Source organism: Metarhizium robertsii (genome assembly GCF_000187425.2).
Source record: "Metarhizium robertsii ARSEF 23 chromosome Unknown MAA_Scf_1, whole genome shotgun sequence".
NCBI classification, from domain to species: domain Eukaryota; kingdom Fungi; phylum Ascomycota; class Sordariomycetes; order Hypocreales; family Clavicipitaceae; genus Metarhizium; species Metarhizium robertsii.
In genome coordinates this window covers 4708416-4728481 of record NW_011942149.1, presented here as the reverse complement: position 1 = coordinate 4728481, position 20066 = coordinate 4708416, and the positions used below count along the sequence as shown (strand labels likewise).

The window sequence follows — 20066 nt, the reverse complement described above, 5'->3', positions numbered from 1 at the left end:
GTTTTACCATGGGCACTGTTTGGCAGTCGAGAATTAGCATGTCCTATGGACGTCAAAAATTGTACAGTTTGAACATGAGCGTTATATCATTACAAGTCAACATGATAGCTGGCGTAATTGTTCTAGTCGTCTCGGTTCACGGAAGCATAAAAGACCCAAGTCACGCTGAGAGCCATTAATGGCGTGTGTCTGCAGCTGTAAATCGGACACACGGGTTTGCAAATGTTGTGAGAGACATTGGTATCTAGAGAGACGCGCTAAAACAAGGCCCATGGAGGTGTTTTGTTTTTATAAAAAAAAGAAAAAGAAAAACACCTCGTGCCGTGAGAGATGAAATACTTCCTAAATCATATGCCGTACTCCTCCTTGCCAACGCCAGTAAATGCCCCATACGCTGACTCTGCCGTCAGAAGAATGCAAAACCAGCCTCGACCGACCCCTAACCCTGCCGTCTTTCTTTTGTTTTCTTGCCTTCAATCGCTTGAACCGACCCCTTCCTCTGGAACCCGCAACGTGCCCAGCTTGTCGTCCAGCCAGCGCGCCAAGTCTGCCGCGTGCCTCCTCATGGCGACGACGGAAGCGGCGCCCACGCTGTCCAGACTCGACGTCGTTTGGGCCCCGGCGCTGACCAGGCTCTCCACCTCGCTCGGGCTGCCCGTCACATCGCCGTTTTCGTGCTGTAAATGCACGTCGGACTGGAGGTCGTGCGCCGAGGGACCGACACACACAAACAGCAGGCCGCACTTGAGACGGCGGATGATGACGGTCCCGCCGCTGAGCTGGACTGTGATGGTGACGGGTTTGACGGACCTGGCGGCTCTTCTCCTGGCGGCTGCCCTTTTGGAGGCCGCGACATCGTGAGGCGCTACATCGTCATCGTCGTCGTCTTCGTCCTCTTTATCCGAGGTGTCGGGCCGGAGGATGGGCGAGCTGGTGATGGGATCGGGGGTTCGCGAGCCTGGCAGCGCGGAGGGGACGTCTACCGAGGAAGATGTGTGGATGGCGAGGAGGGAGGCCGCGACGGTAGCATGCGTGCGGAGGACAGACACTGGGTGCGGGCTTGCGTGGGCGAGAAGTTTGCCGTGGCATGTGGTGAGGAGGAGCGTGGGCAGCTGAGGGGTCTGGTTGGCGTGTAGAAAGGCGTTGAGGCGCTTCGTCAGGAGGAGAGGCGGCGTTGTGTTCGGGAGAGCCATTTCTGTCCTTGGGCTCTCACGGTCGGCGAGTCGTCGCGACGTGAAGTCGGTGATGGAGATGTTCGGCAGGGCGGTGACGGCTTACGCTGACTGGATGGGGTGGCCGTGACAGGCGATGCCGGGGAGGGATGGAGTCTGACTAAGGAGCTCGGTGGGTGGGACGAGGCGACTTTGCCGTCTGCGCGTCAGTTTGGTGATGCTCGTGAGAATGACGCTGGCACGCTGGACAATGCGTTGCGTGGTGTGGTTCGACGTGGATTGCTGTTGGCAGCTCAAGGCATCGACTGCTCAAGTGGTTTCAGTTCGGTACGTCTAGCTGCCTGGTGCTCTGAATGGCTGGCGGTTCGGCTCTGGAGGGAGGGCGCGACCCACGCCGGCCGTTTCTGTGCCGGGTGGCGGGCGCCTGTACGGCTCCCTGGGATCAATTGATGTCAACATTGAAGGCCATTTTGATGCTGGAATCTGAGGTCCCGGGCTTCTTTCCCTGATGGTCATTCAATGGCAACCAGACATGAGCATGAACTTTTGGACCGCGCAGTAAGAGTAAGAGGCCCCTGGTTGTGTTTCTTCTTTGCTACAGGGTTGATGACTTTTATTGAACAGAGTGTCCGTAAGGCGTCGATTGAAATCTATGTGGCATGAAATCTGTGTTCGTAAAGACGACATCTGGATTCCACAAGGGGGAAGTCACTTATGCGAGCCGACCTGACACTGTCGTCGGCTCATGCTGGATAGTAAGTAATGCCTCACTGTCCATCTACCTCGGCAGTGTTGCATGAGCCGGCAGACTCGACTGTGATGATGAAACACTACGTGATGTCATGTATGAATCCCCGCACGCATGGGCATTTTGGTAACTTTACGAATTGAATGCGGCCACGGCGAGTTGGTGCGCGATATCGAATAAAGAATTGACATACCGAGTAAAACACAATGTGCTGCACGTTGGATGCTGAAAAGAGAACCAAGTTGAGAAGGGACGTATCCTGAAGGAGCATGCAGCTCCGACAACAGTCACGGAAGAGGCCGCCATCCGTTCGAGGGGGGAAGCTCCTCACACTATATCTGTAACAGTCGATCGTTCTGATCGTCCAACCGACACACGAGTCGCGTTCGCGTTGGTTAAAGGGCGGCAGAATTGAAACACTGGACAAGAACCCGTACGACGTCTCAAAGCCCTCTCTGTGTACCACGGCAATTGACAATCATCTGTCCATGCCAGCAACAGTACTACTTCATATGCAACTACAGTCGGCAGACATGCCTCGAAAAACATCCGGCGTGTCGTGTCCAATGAGGCTCGCAGTTGTACTCCGTGGTTCAAGACAGAGTCACACGTCAACAAGGCGGGAGATGAGGTCTGCAAAACCGGCAGCCGCCCTGAGCATGCGTTTCATGTCGTGGTCGACAGGCCTTTTGCAAGCGCGGCCGAGGCCACGATTTGTTATCGCATTGAAGCATGCGGCGGCAAAGAGACGCCTTGAATGGAAACGTGCATGCAGTGACCGTCCAAATCGACGGATTGACTCGAGAGTTGGAAAAAATGACTTGAGAACCGCTGGCCATCTGTTGGAATGACATGGTCAAGTTGGATAAAAGGGAGTGGGGGCCATAGGCGTTTGGGCAGTGGCCCAAGGCAGGCACAGGGCAGGCACAGGGCAGGACAGACCCATCGTCAAGCGAATTAGACCAATCAAAATCCTGTCCCTTACAGCAACAGCGGCGGCTCCACCACATGCGCCCAGGCACCCTTGCAGCTTGCCCAGAACGGCCAATTGGCGTGGGGATGGACTGTTTCAACATTTGAATCTTGGTCAATTGACGCCAGAGGTCCAGGCTGCTCAGTACAACATTGACCTGGCCGAGTCTGGGGAAGGGAGATGTTGGGCCGTCATCTGCACTTCTGCCCATTCCGGTCAACGAGGCGCCTGGTCAATTGGAGGGAACATTTGAAGAGGGCACATGCAGGCTGCTCGCCATCTTCAACTCCCACACCAGCCGCCTGCCTCTCCTTCATTCCAACGTGAACAAAAGTCACTGGCGCTTCTCCCGCCTGCCACATCTCGGCGCGTGTCTCGTCTCGAATGGTGCCACCTCGAATTATCGTACATGACATTTGCCGTCTGCTACGCTACTTTGAGTAGTTACTGACTGGCCCCCGGATTCTCGATACCTGGCCTTGAAACCAGACGGCCTGCATCGACCAGGGCCATCAGGCCAGAGTAGTATTCCGCAGCGCTTTCCGAACGTGCCGTCTCAGTCTCTCTTCTTGGTACTACTACTCTATTCTTATTCCTTACGTTTCGTTGGTTTTTATTTGCCGCCTGGGAGGTTGCTTGCGACAACTGCGACTCTCTCGTCTCTGCCTCTATTGTATTCCTGTGACGATCGCCTTGGGCCGCAGTCATCCGTGTTTGGAAGTCATGGGCAACGTACAATAGCGGTCTAGCGCAAGACGTCTCCGCTCGTCTTGACGTTGCCATCAAAGAGAACGCTTCTGCTCGCCGTCATATGTGCCTCCTCGAAGATTACATCTCTACTTGGAAAGAAGGGCTATTCCAAGGCGAGGAGCGAAGTGTGCTGACGGCAGGACCGCGACACTGTGAAGCTCTCTCAAAGCCACCAAAGCAAATACACTCGCGCGAATAGCACGCGGATTTTCTTTTTCAGCTACCGAAGCCCGCTGGACCGCTGGACCGCTGGACCGACAGACGACGCCATCATCGACAAAATGGGCTGTGCAAGCAACCGAAAGAAGCAGACTCGAGAGTTCCTCGACCAGAAATGGGACTATATTAACCTGCAAGATTTCAGGGCCAAGGGCTGCGGCCCTGGCTTTGCATATGGTTATTTGTGGTTTATGCTGATAATCTCGATCGCTGTCTACGCCGTCGACAGCTTCACCGCAGTGAATTTACTGGCCTTCGACCAGTGGTCATCTAAAATCGAGCCCGCTATTCCATTCAACGTCTCCAAGTGGATCTTCTCCATTTGCATCCTTCTCTCGTTTGTCAATCTTGCATTCGAAGGTGTGCGAGCCTTCCGTGTGATGAGGCGTGGTAATGTGGCCGAATGTTTCCTCGACAGCTTAGCAGTTCGCTGGGAGTCAATTCGTTTCGGATCTGGTCAGGGTTGGAGGCGATTCTTGGTCTTTGCGGAGCTCACCAAAAGTAAAAAAGGATCCGAATACGTGGCCCTGTTCACTTACTTCAGCTTCAAGTGTACGTCTCTGCCTCGAGCCCGCTTGAATTGTCTACTTGATTTTTTTTTTTTTTTTAGCTAACTTTTTGCTTGCAGCATGGATTCGCGTCATCTTCTGCTCTGGTCCACGTCAGGTTGTAAATGCTCTGACGTTGAGATCAGTATACGTAGCCAAGTTGGCGCCAACCGCCACGAGCGTTGATGGAGCCATCCTGGGCTTCTTCGATAAGGTCAAGGTGCTGGCTTCGGAGGATTATCAGCAGGCAGTCATCTTATCAGGCATGTGTTTCACCTTGGTCGTTTGGGTTTTCTCGGCTTTGTTCTTGTTGATGGCGGTGTGTTTCTACGTCTTTTTCCTGTTTCATTGGATCCCTCGTGCCGACGGTGGTTTGAGTGGGTACTGTGAAAGGAAAGTCAACAAGAAGCTTTTGCGCATCGTCACGACCAAAGTCAATAAGGCTCTTGCCAAGGGGCAGGCGGACAGGTTCAAGGCGGAATTGGAACTTGCCAAGAAGAATGGTGAGAAGGTGCCGTATCTGGACCGAGCGGCTACACTGCCAACACTACCCAACGTTCAGCCTGGCATGGATGACAGCCTTCCTCGAATGCCTACCGGGTGGCAGGATGAGAAAGCGACCATTGTGCAGATGTATGCGTCTAGCCTTGGCTCACCTGGGAGCATCGAATTAAGCTCCATCGATGGCAGACGACCAATGCACCGAACTGGTACTTCTGGATCAGGCTCGAGCTACTCATCCCGGGCTCCTCTGGTATCATCTGCAGCAGACATGGCAGACGGTCCACCACAATCACTGGCTACCAGCCTCCCAGACTTCGACTTGATGAGCGGCATGGGCCCGCCAGCTCGGCCCGGTACATCCAACTCACAACGGAGCTTTTCCAACGGGCGACCTGGCTACGGACATGTGGCAAATGGCTCAACGGGCATTCCTCTGAGAACCATCACTGCCAGCCCTGCCTTGACGGAGCGCAGCTTGCCTGGGTACCCAGGTCTTATGAGAACACAGACCAACGGTTCGATGGGCAGCAACTATGGCGCGCGACCGCCTACAAGCAGAGGCAACACTGATCCAATGGGATTTGAAACGTCATCTCTTCCATATCCACAATACAACCCCTACGATGGCTTTGGTGGCCGGGAGATGCCAGCTCCATCTTACGGAAACAGCGGCGGCCCTCCCCCACCGGTTCGGAGCGTGACCGGGCCAGGAGGGCAAATTGTGCCTCAACAAGAGGGAGCTCATTATTATCCTCCGCAGAGAAACATGACGTCGCCAATGCCACTCAGAGGATATGCAGACGGCCAGCCCCAGGGTATGTCACCAGGCTACCGCATAGAACCATATGGATACGATGTCGAATCACAACAGAATCGTGGATACTACTAAGATTGAGCTACGGAGTAGGATATCAGGATATCAGGATATCAGATATCTGCACCCACTGACCGGGTCAGGGTTGTAATTTGGGATATGACATTTAACGACATTCGTTTTTTTTCTCTTTCTTTCTTTTACTCTCTTCCATAGGAAACGAGGCGTTGGGCTTGGGCAGGGACGATGTCTCCGAATGAAACTTGCAGCATATCTTTTTATTTTTTTCCAACATCAGAATAGATACCCGCGCAAGAAGGGCTGGAGGGAGTTGGAGGCAGTTTTGAGTTGCCGGCTTGGACCTTGGGCTCCATGGGTGGCAATGTTGGAGGCTGCCGGGAACAAGGTTTTATAAGACGGCGATTGATTACTCCGTGCCTTAGCTACCACATTGTATAGTAAGCTGTCATCAGATAAAATACCATGTGCATTGATTCCAAAGAGCGGTTACCGTACCGTGGCGCCCAGTCCCCCTCCCCCATTGGCGCAGCTCGCGGCTTGCGAAATTTGGCGGTGCGGCGACGCAATCAGCGGGGTTGTCTCGGGAAATAATTGCATGTGCCAGTAAAAACTAAGACGCCAAACATGATATCCATTCCCCGCGATGGAGGTGAGGTTGCTGGTCGTTTGGTCCCCATTCGGCATGCTTGATTTGTAAACCGGCATCAAGTAACTAGACAACACTAAGTCAGCTTGCCAACAGCCAAGAAGCCGGCAGCGGTTAACAGCTGCTTTCTCATGGCATGACCGCATGCTTTGATGCGGAATCATTTCTGGCTTCCCCGGGAAGGAGGGCCATGTTTCCATGACCAGCACCTGCCTTGGTCGGCATGCACTCATGCACCTTATTAAACCTGACGTCTCTCCCACTCGTGCAGTTCCTCGCCTCGCAGCGTCTTCTGCCTGCCAACCACACACACACAATGCCCTCCCTGGTGTCGTCGTTCCACGACGGCGAAGCCGCCATGCGCGACATGCTCAAGGTGCCGCCCGGCAGCAACCCGACGGCGCCGGGCCTGCCGACGCCGTACGCCCTGCGTGTCCGGCAGTCGCCGCTCGTGGCCCTCGGGACCCTGGACGAGGCCGGCCGTCCGTGGACAACCATATGGGGCGGCGAACGGGGGTTCGCGGCGCCCGTGGCCGAGGGCGTGCTGGCCTTCAACAGCGCCGTCGACATGCGTTTCGATCCCGTCTTCGAGGCCCTCTGGACGGAGCAGGACCTCGAAGACGGGGTCGTGCGGCCCAACCGCGGCCGGGGCAAGATGATGTCCGCCCTGTCGATTGACCTTGAGACGAGGGACCGCGTCAAGCTGGGCGGCGTCATGATCGCCGGGGCCGTCGTGCACGAGGACGGCGGGCGCGACGCCGTCCAGGCCGCCATGGTAGTGACGGAGAGCCTGGGCAACTGTCCCAAGTACCTGAACAAGAAGGAGATTGTGAAGCACGACCCCGGGGGCGCGCACCTGGCGAGTGACGGGCTGCCGCTGCCGCAGGAGGCGCTGGGCCTAATCTACAAGGCGGACAATTTCTTTCTGTCGAGCACCAACGGGGAGACGATGGACACGAACCACCGCGGCGGGCGTCCCGGCTTTGTGAGGGTCGTCAGGAACGAGGGCTCGCAGGTCGAGCTGGTGTACCCGGAATGTAAAGTCCCCCCTCCCTTTTTGCATTTGGATTACGTTGCTGACGGTGACAAGATTCCGGGAATAGGCTGTACCAGACGCTGGGCAACCTCAAAGTCAACCCCCTGATTGGCGTCGTCATTCCGGACTACGATACCGCCAATGTGCTGTACCTCACGGGCCGGGCGGACATCCTCGTCGGCCGGGAAGCGTCGTCGTTGCTCGCGAGGACGCAGCTCGCCGTCAAGATGACCGTTTCCGCAGCCCGCTTCGTCAAGGCCGGCTTGCCCTTCCGCGGCGTGCAGGGCGAGTACTCGCCGTACAACCCGCCCCTACGACACCTGGTTTCCCAAAGGGACAACCCTGGCGCCGTCATCGACGACCCGTCGGTCCACTCCGACGTCACCGCCTCCCTCGTCGACCGGCGGGTGCTCACTCCGTCCGTCAGCGCATTCACCTTTAAGCTCTCGTCAGCCATGGGCCAGGCGCTGCCGACGTGGGAGGCGGGTCAGCACGTGTCCCTCGACTTCGAGCCCGAGCTGGGCTTCGGATACGCACACATGCGCGACGAGGACCCGCAGAGCATAAACGACGACTTTGTGCGGACGTTTACCGTATCGAGTCCGCCGGGCTGGAGAGACGGAGCGTTCCAGATCACGGCTCGGCGCCACGGGCCGGCAACGGGCTTGCTGTGGAGACAGAACATCCGGGCGCCGCTCGATATCCCCGTCTTGGGCTTCGGCGGCGAGCACAAGTTTCGGCTGCCCCTTCGGAAGGGCGAGCGGCCAGTCTATGTAGCTGGGGGCGTGGGGATAACGCCGATTCTGGCACAGGCCGGAAACGTCTTGGACGCGGGCGTGCAACTGAGCGTGCTGTGGAGTTTGAGAGGAGAGGACTTGGGCCTGGCGGCCGACACGTTTGCGCTGATTCCTGGACTGGCTGGTGTGACGACCTTGTACATTACGGGGGCGCCGGCCGATGACGAGGTGGTGCAGAAGCTCAAGGGCTTAGGGTTGCTGGCTGTGGAGAGGAGGAGGATTGGGGCGGATGATGTAAAGGCGTACATGGGGGACAAGAGAAGGTTTTATCTGTGTGCCAGCCCGGCATTGTTGGCGTTGCTGACTGGATGGCTGGCTGGTGAGGACGTGGTTTGGGAGGATTTTGGGTATTGAGTCGATGGATGGGGAAATGTCGTCTATAGACAATGCTGCGACCGACACGAGCGAATATTTTAGTGCCTGAAATCGCCCCAAGATATCGTTTATTGAATGTCTTAATACTACGACCCTTTTTTATTTGCAACTAAACGCCGGACCCGTGTCTGCGAGAACTCTTGTGTGTTACACGCATAGGTATGCCATGTTGAGAGCCTGGTGAGCAGAACAAATGAAATCTAAAAAAGAAGAAAAAAAGTCGGTGACCGGGGTTTCTAGTGCAACCCACTCTCTCCGGTTTCCGCCATGTACTTCTGACAATTGACCAGCATCTTGACTTGCTCGCTCACTTCCTCCAATCGACCAATAACCTTGCGGTTTCCATCCAAAAATCCCAAAATAGAATAGGGGATATCGGTGTCTGCACAAAATTCCCTGACCATGGCTTGAACCTTTCGAAGGTTGTGGCGAGGAACTCGAGGAAATAGGTGATGGATGGCTTGGAACTGCAAACCACCGTGGATAAAGTCCAGCCAGGCAGGACAGTCAACATCGAGAGTGGTCCGCAGTTGCCGCTGGGGGAAAGATTCATCCTCTCCCAGGTCCGAGGTGGACATTCCCCAATGCGAAAGCGTTATCTGGACATGCAGAGGCATGGTGACAATGTGGGAGATGAGAACAAATGCCACGCGCAGTGTCCAGGTAGGGAGTGTGCGCCAAAGGAGGAGGTAGCCAAAGAGAAACCAGTAGCACATCATGAACGCAATCTCGGTAGGACGAATCCACCAGGCCTTGCTGCTTCCGAGAGAGGATGATTTGGAAGAGAGGACGTGGAGCCATGAGAGAAGGTAGAGGTTGAATCGGGCGATACCCATGACTGGGTAGTATGTGTACTTCTGGTAGGGAATAAGGAATTCGGCGGCGGCGTCCCACACAAAGGTAAAGTCATAGTAGCTTGAGCGAAGGGATTTGAAAAATGATGGACATGTGGCGAAAAGGGGGAGGTTCTGGATATCAGGATCATGTTCCTATGTTACCGTTAGCAAGAGTACCAAGTAGGGTGCGGCCAAAGACAAGGGCATACCGGCATGTTTGTGATTAGGTGATGAACATTGTGGCTGCTCTTCCACCAGCCCATGGATAGGCCACAGCAGAAATCGGCGATGAACAACCCAATAAGCGTGTCGACAGCAAAGACGGCCGTAATAGCTCGGTGACCAGCATCGTGAGCAGTAAACATAATTTGGTGCTGCAACTTGTCAATCTACATGATCATTGGTAAACGACATGGAGAGCAACTAACCCAGAAGAGGCCGAGAAAAACGGCAGAAGTCAGGTACCAGCCATGACAGAGGGTGTAAAGGAAGAGGCCAAACAAGGTTGTGTATCGGGCCATCTCCTTGCCATACTCGATGTATGGACAACTGTAAAGGCCCTCGTCTTGGATACGACGGTGTAAGAGTCTATACTTGGCAGCAATAGCTCCTTGGACGTCCGAGTCCAGAGAAGGAAAATCCCTGCTGTCATTCACCTTGCCCTGTTGTATAGCCCATTCGGTCCATTCCTCGGGGTTCAGGGCAACCTGAGCCTCAGCGACCTTGTTACCGTTGACGGGCTTCTTGCCTTTGACGACGCCATCTTGCACATGGCTGGCCCTGGCGCGTGGGACGGCCCGTTCTAAGGTTGCTTGGCTCCCAGATGCATATTCCGGCCCAGGAGAGGGACTAGATCGGTGGGACTGGTCGCGTGAAGCAACTCTGCTAACACCACTTCCGTAACCCTCATCTAGGAAGTCCTTGTCCTGATCTAATAATTGAATGTCCGATATGTCCGGCACGTTTTCTGATTGGGTTCCTGTCTGGAACACACCTCCTCTGATTGGTGGCGTGCGGTTGGTCCAGGGACCCATTGGCTTCCGGCCGATCCGGTATGCCTTCATCGTTCGTAGTGTGCGATCGGTGTGGTACCTAAAATGCAGGGTATCAGTCCACGGTTTCTCATGTATTTTGCAGTGAGTGAGCCTGTTGTAATGCCATGTGCATTATGCATGAGCCCCATAAGCCACGGGCCGCCCATCTAATGTTTAAGCTTAAGATGCAGATCTGACATGTCTGGATGCTTCGTTTGAGACCCTCACCAGCTACGACAAGGGTAGTCGAGCATCTTTGGTCCAGCGCAGCACTAATAACAGAGCTCCACGAATGTTCCGTAATAATAGGGCAACGCAACTATTCTCGTAGAGAGCGGGAAAGCAAGAATAAAGAAATCGGGGCGTATTACGCTGTTATCTCATCTGTGGCATCTCGCCCAACCATGTGCAAAATTGCAAGGCGACCACCTGGGTGCCTGTCTAGCCACGAATTGAGGCGAAGAACATATTCCTCGAAGATTACAATAGTGTCTCCGTCGGCAATCATGGCATCCACCGCCTCTGGAGACAAGATCTGATCTCTGCTCATTTTTGCCGGCGGGATTGTGTTGCAGTCACCACGCGGTGATGCGTCGTCTATAAAGATGGCGGCGGCTCGTCGAGAACAAAGAAAGAGGCGAATCGCGGGAGAATCTGTTGATGTTTTGCAAATGAAAATGAAAATGAAAATAAATCGCGGCAGCCGTCGTGTGCGAGGAAGTGTAGAGCGAATCGAGGGCTAAATGGAAAACGGGACCGATTCGAAGGAAGGAGCGAAGGAGCAGAAAGAATGCGGAATGAGGGCACCTTCTATCGTGCCACAAATATGGACAAGTTTGTGAAGAATGGAACAACGAGGGACTGAAAACCTCAACAACATGTGTGTAACTAGTTGACGGCCGTTGGAGAGACGGCAAGGACTCTGGGATAAAAAAACAAAACCACGGGCCATCAGGTGCCATCAGGTCCCTCCATCTTTTCTAGAATTCATGGCGGATAGCGGCGCGGGACCTGCGTCCAACCCAGGTTCGTTACGCGTGTCCATGTGCCTGTCTGCCTTTGGACCACAGAAAAGGAGCTACTGCATACTGTTGGGATACGCCATACGGAGTAGCCAAGATTAAGATCCCCTTTCCTGTTTCTCAGAGGCTCAAGGGTCGACGAGCTGCGGACCTCTCGCCTCTCTCGCAAACGCCCCGAGGTGGATAGGGGTGGATGGCAAACGCACCCCACGCAGCAATGGAGTTGCTGGCGCAAGATTGACAGGAGTAAAAACACGCGTACAATGTATCTTTTTATGGATCGCGAAGAGGCAGTGAGGACCGGCATTCGTCGGACGGAGGAGAGGGCAGACCACGTAGGGGTGGAAGGTCAAGCTCAAAACAAGGATGTCATGAGCCAGACAAAGACGAGCCCCCCATGATACACCCCACAATGAGAGCCTCAGATTATCGTGACCAGACTGCGCCACTTTGCCGTCGTCCGTTGCTCGGCCTTGCATGGAGGATGAGGGAGTTGTCCCAGCCCCCAGGTTCCGACTTTTCAGTGTCCCTATTCATGTTTTGCCCTCTGGGTCCGCGTATCTACTGGCGCCCTCAAGGACACAGACCGACGGACTGTGACGAGTCGGTTGATTGTTGGGTAGGGAAAAGCTTCCTCGAGACTTTGGGCTGCCTCTAAGTACTAACTCGGTCAAGGCTCGACTGAGTATTACGTACAGGTATTGTCTGGATATGGATGGAGTCTGGTAGTATTAATTGGCGCACCTGCCTACACTTGCAGTACTTAGGGCCAGGTACCTGGGTAAAGTACTTGTGCAGTTGCGTTAAATGATGCATGTGCGCCTGCATTGCACTTGGTAGCACGTACGGTCCGGTTCGACTTGAAAACGGGACAGACATGTTGGAAACAAAGGCCACGCTACGGCACAATACTGCACAATACTACCCCACAAACGCTTCCAACCCAATGCGACTCACTACTCCCTACTCAGCTCGCCTGCCTCTACGAGCAAGCCACCGCGGTCGTTTGACCGAAGGATTGGCCCTTTATCTGAAACGAAGGGTCCAGATCCACCAACATGCGCTTGTTCTGGAATGGCCAAAGACTCCAGCCTCCCCCATCGCCCTGAGCATCCATCAATTGATTGCAGGAACCAACAAGCCAAGCAACTACGGAGTGATGCGGAGCACAAAGGTCCCCTTTGAACTTCCCCGAGTATCGAAAGGCTAACCGCTCCGGCCCAGGCTGTCTTTGTGGCGTTTTAGCGGCAACGTGCCAATGTGGATTCGAGGCGGAAATCACCGTTGAACCAACCATCAACTAGGGAGGGAAAACTTGGGGAACCGCAATTACTCGCAAGCACTCCACTTGTGTCTGGTGTTCATCAACCGTTTCTTCGATAGGCATATTGTCTCTCTGTTGGGATGATTGGCCCACTCTCAATGGCAGTTGGCCGAAGACGGCACAGCCAGCATCTTACGAGAAACACGTGACCCGAAATCTCCAATGCATATTGCCTGAGTCCAAGGGGGAAAATGGGAAGGACGCCAGAGAGTCAAGGTACTTGCGTACGGAGCACGCGTTCGTACTATCCAACGGTCGCAAATTGCAGACTGCTTTTGTGCGGACCAACGTCAACAAGTCGCACCACATGGCGTTGGAGCATTGGTCCCGACACTACGACCAACATGCCTAATATAATATATCCAATCAATGCTTCTGACAAAAGGAAAGGAAAAAAAATAATACTAGTACTGAAAGATGTGTGTCTCAAAGCTTAATTGGACATGCTTGATACGTCAAATCATGGTTGCTCTACTTTCGCCTGTTGCGCCCATGGGTCGCCACTCCTATCCAATTGCTCCGTTCGATAGGGAAATTTCATTTCTTCTCTGCATCTTCCCGCGTTTGGCATTTATCATTTCTCCCAGAACATCTGTTCTAAACTTGTACTAGTTGAACAAACCCGGAGCGTTTGATTGCACCTGCGCGTCGAATCCACACGCCATAACTACGAGGAGCCGAGATTCGAATGCCAGGGTCCTTGGGGAATCAATCACTAGTTGCTGCCATGACTTGAAATGACTGGGACAAGGCTCACGGTTGATGTGCTTATTTTGGTACTCTTTTGGTGGGATATGTGGGCTTTGGTTGTGGCAAAGAGCGACTCCAAAAGTATGACATGCCATGTTTCGAGCTCGTCGAGCCTCGTCGCAGCGACATTTGTCACCCTGTGTGTGTCCGGCTCTTTCGTCGCCGAATATGAACAGCTGAATGATGGTAAACGTCTGGTGAGGAGATTCGATCTACCCGACTTAAATTTGCTGCAAGGTCGACCTCGGCCCGCCGCACGAGCCAGACGCGCTAAAAACCGCGGATGGGTCGACTGGTGCAGCCAGCACCTCGAGCCCTCGACCAATGACGCAACATTTGAATCACTCGCCCTTGCCCGTGAATGAACTTCATCATACGTGTCCAGCACGCCTTGAATCCATCAGTTTCGCGGAAAATACATATGTAACCCTGTCGGAAATTTGCAGTCGAGATGCCGTCTCGGAAAAGATCCGCGCCAGATCAGAGCACTGATCGAAGGCGGTCTGGTCGCTTATCCGCCTCTGCACAGAAGAGCTCTTACTTTGAAGGCTCGGATACTGGATCAAACGAGGATGAAGCTCCCGTGAAGAAACAACGCCGACTCTCCGAGAAAAGAAAATCAGCCTCAAAGCAAGTGGAAGAAGACCAGTACGTCCAGGAGACTGCAGATGAGCACCATGACGATGAGGGTGAGGAGGAGGATGATGATGAGGGCGATGACGCCCCGAGAAGGGTTGAAATTATACCGCTGGAGAAGATGAGAGATACCGGAGGAGTGGAATATGAAGACCACAAAATACACAGGAACACATTGCTGTTTCTTAAAGACCTAAAGGCAAATAATAAGAGGAGCTGGCTAAAATGTGAGCCGATGGAACCTGGACGAGTTACCACCATGCTTACATTCTGCAGCTCATGACGACGAATACCGGCGGGCTCTGAAAGATTGGCAGTCTTTTGTCGAGGCAGCTACGCTGACGATAATTGAAGTGGACGAAACAATTCCCGAACTGCCTGTCAAGGACGTCATCTTTCGGATATATAGGGACGTTCGCTTCAGCAAAGTCAAGACGCCATACAAGGTACGCCTAGTCCCCGCAATCATCAAGGTGGTTACTTATTGCGCAACAGCCTCACTTCTCAGCTGCCTGGTCACGAACAGGCCGGAAAGGTCCCTACGCCTGCTACTACATCCACTGCGAACCCGGGTCGTCATTTATCGGCGGCGGCCTGTGGCATCCCGAAGCTGCACTCATCACGAAGCTCCGCCGGAGCATTGACAGACACCCAGATCGATGGCGCCAGACTTTCAATGAGCCACTGTTGAAGAAGGTGTTCTTCCCGAATGTCAAGGCGAATGCTAGTCCAGAAGCAGTAATCAAGGCCTTTGTGCAGAAGAATCAAGAGAACGCGCTCAAGAAACGACCGATGGTGAGATAACTCGGAGACTCTCGTAACATTGTTGGGTGCTAACTGCAGTCAGGGCTACGAGGTTACCCATAGGGACATTGAGCTGTTAAAGTTGCGCAACTATACGATAGGCGTAAAGATCGACGCCGACATGCTCGCCAAGGATACTGCTCAGCAGAAGATACAAGGAATCATGCGCGGTCTTTCTGGATTTGTATGTGAAAAGAAGCTCACTAATGATGTGTTGTGACTAAACGCTTGTGCAGGTCTCGTTCTTGAACAGCATAATTATGCCAGACCCTGCGATTGATGGGGACGATAGCAGTGATGACGAGGACGAGGGGGAAGAAGAAGAAGAAGAGGACGAGGCCGAGGACTAAGAGTAGGTTTGTGTGATTGGATAAAAATTCTTGGATTAAAACTGTGTTCTTCTCCCCTATTTAATATCATATTCGTCGTTGAGGCCATTTCCAGAATGCGGAGGTAGAAGACATTATACTACCTACAAAGTTCCTCCTCGACAACTTCGAAAACGTTCCATTACGCATTTTTTTCTCCTTTCATCAAGTGGCATCAGCCAACAAGCAGATTAATATTACGAAGCTCAGTGATATCATCAGATCAAGTCTTCTCCAGCCCCGGCACTTTAATCGAACCAGTCGACTCGGACAGCTTGGACAATCTCTGCCCCAGCGACGACGCTATCGTCCCCGGCTCCTTTCTACGCCCACTTCTCTCTGCCTGCTTCCCCCCAGATGACTTATTCTTCCCCTCCAGATCCTGCTTTGCGTCCTGATACATCTCATCAATGACGGCCGCCTCAACAACGGGGTCCAGCGGACAATCAGCCAGACAAAACTCCCGCTCGCGCTGCTCGATGTGCTCCCGCACGGCCTTGAACTCATCCTGAATAAACTTTAAACGCTGTGGCATGCCCGACCCCTTCAGATACGTCAGAAAGCCGGCAATAATGGTATTAATGGCTCCAAAGGCAGTAACGGCGACTCGAGAACCGTCGGCGGCACCGAGAGCCGTCAGCGACGCCGCAACAACGATTTGCGTGCCGAGGCAAACGTTGACGATGATGTTGTACACTTTGAAACCGCGGGCTGCTTTTCTCTCGGCCTTGATAACACGAGGGTAGATGCCCAAGTTGGGTGCGGCACGTTCGGCATGGCCGTCGTTGGAGACTGTGGGCACGGTGTCGATGCCCGTGAGGGAGCGAAAGACGAGGAGTTTGTCTCGATGGGGCACGAGGGCGTTTTCGTCGGTCGTGATGATGGTGAGGGGCCTGTTTGCGCTGGCGGCAGAGTCGAAGGTTCCTCGGCGTGACACGGGAGGGAGGCCCTTCTCTTCGTGGTCGAGACTGGGGAGGGCTTTGGCCAGAAGCCAGCGGGATGCGCTGCTGAGCATTTTGCCAGTACGGGATCCGTCAAGATGGAAGTATTTGTTTGCTTCTTTTCCTGCCTGAGAGAAGAAACAAAAGCAAAAGGAAGTTTCAAAGCTTAGGTACAGGGGGAGAGAGCAGGTATTAAGTCCCTCGAGACGACAGGACAACCGTGGGACGAAACATTCCACCATATGTCCACCATATATGCCCAATGTAAGTCCATCGACAGCTGACGTCTCCCCCTGGCACATTATCCCCCTCTTCATCACAAATACGGAGTAGCAGGAACATTTACAGAAAGCTCAAGATAGTACTATGTATGAGGTCAGACGTGACGGGCTGCATGTCTTGCCCGACTTTCAGGTGTCGGAGAGAACTCGGACCAGGGTTTCTAATTACTAGTATCTCCCAGTGGCCATGGCTTGTTTACCATGCTCAGCCCTGAATCTTCTCAACGAATCATATCTTGGTCAGAGGCACAAACGTCCTCATACCCGCCCCCTGACCGACAAGTACAGCTAAATAAAAAAAGCCACTGAGGCCATCTTCCTTCGGCTGTCTTCTCATTCGTCCAAAAGTCCAATCAGCTTCCCAGCGCACGACACAAGACTCGGGTCAAATTGTCCCCCCTCCTGCACTGAAGGATGCCGAAAATGGACAACCCTGAAGTGCCGCGACGGGGTTGTCGCTCACCCATCTTGGAACTTTACCCTTCTCAGCGCCACGGCGGTCAGCTAGGTGCCAGGATGGGATGGGATGGGCGCCGGTGGCGTTCACTGCAGGGACCTGAAGCTCCTGTTTAAATCCTGTTGTTCATGTACAATGCTGATGCTGTGAAACTGTCGCCTGAGTGCCGAGCAGAAACAGAGTCAATCGGCGGCGACGGCGTGGCGGCAGTCTCGCCCCTTGGACTGTCAAGTGTGCAGATTTGGTAATGCTTGATCAGACACCCTCAGGCGATGCATGCTGACAATTTAACTAGAATTTTTTTAAAAAAAAAATGGCCCGAATGTTGGCGATGCCGCATGCATGTCTCTGCTGCAAGAGGCCAAATAGTTGGATGAATGTTTCCCATGCTGCATTCCGCATCGATGAGAAATCCCACCCGCCAGAACCCATGCGAGGGCACGCAGTACCAAGGGAAAATATACATGTACAGTTTCGCTGGTGCTAAAGGAAATAGCCGAAGCAGCTGTTCTTGTTGCGCCCATCTACGGAGTACAGCTGCGGGAATCCATGGGCATCTCAGCCGGATACGGCCATGTCAGTATGCTATCTCGTGAGCTGCAGCGTCCATGCATAAAAGCACCAGTCACGAGGGATGCTCAGGAACCAGGGGGCTAACTCTTGGTCGCTGCTACTAAATATTTGTCTGCTGTTTTTATAAGCCCTGCGCAGAAGAGGGCAGAGACCGGGGAATCCTACCCGACTCTTGTCTATGTTCATGATATCCATCACCCTCCGCGTCGTGACGAAAACTTCAGACTTCCATCCAGACCTCACGGGACTCATGTACATGGACACCGACCGCCATATCCCGGGCATCTAGCACGCGCAAAAGTTCAACTTGGCCACGCTCGGGTCGTGGTCACTCGTCTGGCCGTCATAGTTCTGCCAAGTGTTCAAGTGCAGGTGCTCGACCTGGGCATGATTGGCCAGCCCCCTGCTAATGTACATGTGGTCCAGGGCCTCGCTGTTCTGGTCAAACAGGTACGTGTAGCGCTCGACCGCGGCAAGACCAGCGACCTCGTCGGCGTCAAGCAGGCCCGACTTGGAGGTAAAGGTCGTAACGGGCTGGACTTGCGTAAACTCGTTGAAGTCGCCGGCGGTGATGATGCGAGCCTTGGGGTCTTGGGCGAGGATCTGGGCGATGAAGTTCTAAGAAAAAAGGGGAGAGGATACCATTAGTCCATGTCCATGGGGAACCCAGAGAGGGCAAGTACATATATATATCTGGTAAAGACTCACAGCAGTTAGTTCCATTTGTCCGGTCCTCTTCTCCACGCCCTTATTGACGGGGGGCCGCGGGTCGCCATGCAAGCCAGTCGAGCCGCCCTTGCTGCTAAAGTGGACGTTGATGGTGAAGAAGACCTTGTTGGGGCCCTTGACGGGCTTCCACATGGCGACGAGCGGCTTCCGGGTGGCCTCGAAGTTGGCGTCGGACTGTCCGATGCGGCCCGGGTTGTACTTGATGGACGGGCCGTCGACGACGGCGTTCTCGTCGTTGCTGCCCCCGGGGTTGGGCTTGTACAGCTCGACGGCGTCCGGGCGGTACAGGTACGCGCAGCGAATGTTGCCGCCCGGCTGGCCGCCGTCCTGGCCGTCGACGGGGGCCACCTCGACGAAGTCGTACCTGACGCCCGAGGTCTTTTCGATGCCCTGCGTCAGGGTCGACAGGGTGAGGTTGGCCGAGGTGACGCCGTCGTCGACGGGGCCCGAGTTGTCCTGAACCTCCTGGAGGAAGATGAGGTCCGGGGTGCGCAGCTTGGTGACGATCTGGGAGACGACGCTGGGCAGGTGCGCCGAGTTGGGGGCCAGGTTCTCGGCGTTGTAGTCGGCGACGGTGAGGCCGTTGCAGTTGGCGCTGCCGGTGAGCGACGTGGCAGGGTAGTCTGGCGACGAGGGCGTGATGGTCTTGACGGCGGTCAGCGGGAGCACGCGGTATGTGCCGAAGGCGTTGTAGACGACGCCCGTGACGTCGCCGATGAAGTCGCCCATTTTGGTGTCGGTTGGGTTCTTGGAGCCGTCGAGGGGGCTTCCAACGACGATGGCTTCCGGGTTGGCATCTACATAGTGGTTGGTTTTTTGTCTCGTCAGCGCCATGTCCATTGCTGTTGTCAAGGTTCCTCCACATGAGGAGGAGCGGATCAAGGCGAAGAAAAGGGACTCACCTCCGTCGAGCATAGTCAGGCCGCCATGGCCGTTGATCCCCGTGACAGTGTAGTTCCCTCTCACCCACACGTCGCCATACTGGTTCGGGCGACTGACAAGATGGGCGCTCTGGATGGTGACCAGCTCGCCGACCAGACTCTCCCAAAAGTCCAAGCCATAGGCCGTGGGGTCCAGCACGGGGTTCGAGGCGGTGATGGTGGTGACGGCATTGGGGACGCCAAAGACGCCGCCCTTGTCAAGACTGGAATACTCCTTGTTGGGAGGCTGCAGGGTGTCGACGCCGATGACGAGCGGCTTGACCTGGTTGCCGGACGAGACGACAGCGATGTTGGCGGGCTTGGTAAGTTCGGTGAGGTAAATGTAGTTGTTGTTGGAGCTGCAGAGTGTGTCAGTTGTACGTTTCCATCTCGTTTCCTTTTCTTTCCTTTTTTTTTCCGCATACAAGACCACAACAAGTTTTTTTCCTTTTTCCCCCTCTCAAAATCTAAAAGAATCAAATCAAAACATACCGATACTCCTGGACCAGTCCGCTGAGGGTAATGACATCCCCCTTCTGGACCTGCTTCCCAACCGCGCTGCCAAACACAAACAAGCCCTCGGACGTGGCCGGGTCATCGTCCGGCTCCGTCGAGCGCAAGTAAATGCCGTTGGACGCAACAGCCGTCACCAGGCCCGTCACCCCCGTGACGTTCTTGTCCTTGAACGACGACAGGAACCGGTTGCCGTTGATTTCGGCGATGCTGACGGCCGCAACGGCACTCGCGGCGCCGAGAACAGCCGCAACACAAGCAAACGACTTCATTGT

The 20066-nt window shown here is 54.4% G+C and overlaps 7 protein-coding genes across 7 annotated transcripts; 3 read left to right on the top strand and 4 right to left on the bottom strand.

Annotated features, from left to right (window-relative positions):
• Window positions 1-473: 473 nt before the first annotated feature.
• MAA_02132 (uncharacterized protein) lies at window positions 474-1193 on the bottom strand (the record flags this gene model as incomplete). Its single annotated transcript, XM_007820130.1, has 1 exon — window positions 474-1193. The coding sequence occupies one exon, from the start codon at window positions 1191-1193 to the stop codon at window positions 474-476; it is 720 nt and encodes a 239-aa protein (XP_007818321.1).
• A 2731-nt stretch (window positions 1194-3924) lies between these two features.
• Window positions 3925-5803, top strand: MAA_02133 (pheromone-regulated membrane protein; the record flags this gene model as incomplete). Its single annotated transcript, XM_007820131.1, has 2 exons — window positions 3925-4414; window positions 4491-5803. The coding sequence occupies 2 exons, from the start codon at window positions 3925-3927 to the stop codon at window positions 5801-5803; spliced, it is 1803 nt and encodes a 600-aa protein (XP_007818322.1).
• Window positions 5804-6711: 908 nt separating this feature from the next.
• Window positions 6712-8582, top strand: MAA_02134 (Ferredoxin reductase-type FAD-binding domain protein; the record flags this gene model as incomplete). Its single annotated transcript, XM_007820132.1, has 2 exons — window positions 6712-7432; window positions 7486-8582. The coding sequence occupies 2 exons, from the start codon at window positions 6712-6714 to the stop codon at window positions 8580-8582; spliced, it is 1818 nt and encodes a 605-aa protein (XP_007818323.1).
• Window positions 8583-8839: 257 nt separating this feature from the next.
• MAA_02135 (delta 8-(E)-sphingolipid desaturase) lies at window positions 8840-10503 on the bottom strand (the record flags this gene model as incomplete). Its single annotated transcript, XM_007820133.1, has 3 exons — window positions 8840-9592; window positions 9649-9813; window positions 9868-10503. 3 exons carry the CDS (start codon window positions 10501-10503, stop codon window positions 8840-8842), a joined length of 1554 nt encoding a protein of 517 aa, XP_007818324.1.
• A 3517-nt stretch (window positions 10504-14020) lies between these two features.
• On the top strand, window positions 14021-15359 carry MAA_02136 (uncharacterized protein; the record flags this gene model as incomplete). Its single annotated transcript, XM_007820134.1, has 5 exons — window positions 14021-14432; window positions 14482-14651; window positions 14701-15000; window positions 15053-15193; window positions 15246-15359. 5 exons carry the CDS (start codon window positions 14021-14023, stop codon window positions 15357-15359), a joined length of 1137 nt encoding a protein of 378 aa, XP_007818325.1.
• A 241-nt stretch (window positions 15360-15600) lies between these two features.
• On the bottom strand, window positions 15601-16392 carry MAA_02137 (uncharacterized protein; the record flags this gene model as incomplete). Its single annotated transcript, XM_007820135.1, has 1 exon — window positions 15601-16392. The coding sequence occupies one exon, from the start codon at window positions 16390-16392 to the stop codon at window positions 15601-15603; it is 792 nt and encodes a 263-aa protein (XP_007818326.1).
• Window positions 16393-17914: 1522 nt separating this feature from the next.
• Window positions 17915-20063, bottom strand: MAA_02138 (endonuclease/exonuclease/phosphatase family protein; the record flags this gene model as incomplete). Its single annotated transcript, XM_007820136.1, has 3 exons — window positions 17915-18247; window positions 18338-19637; window positions 19771-20063. 3 exons carry the CDS (start codon window positions 20061-20063, stop codon window positions 17915-17917), a joined length of 1926 nt encoding a protein of 641 aa, XP_007818327.1.
• Window positions 20064-20066: the final 3 nt, after the last annotated feature.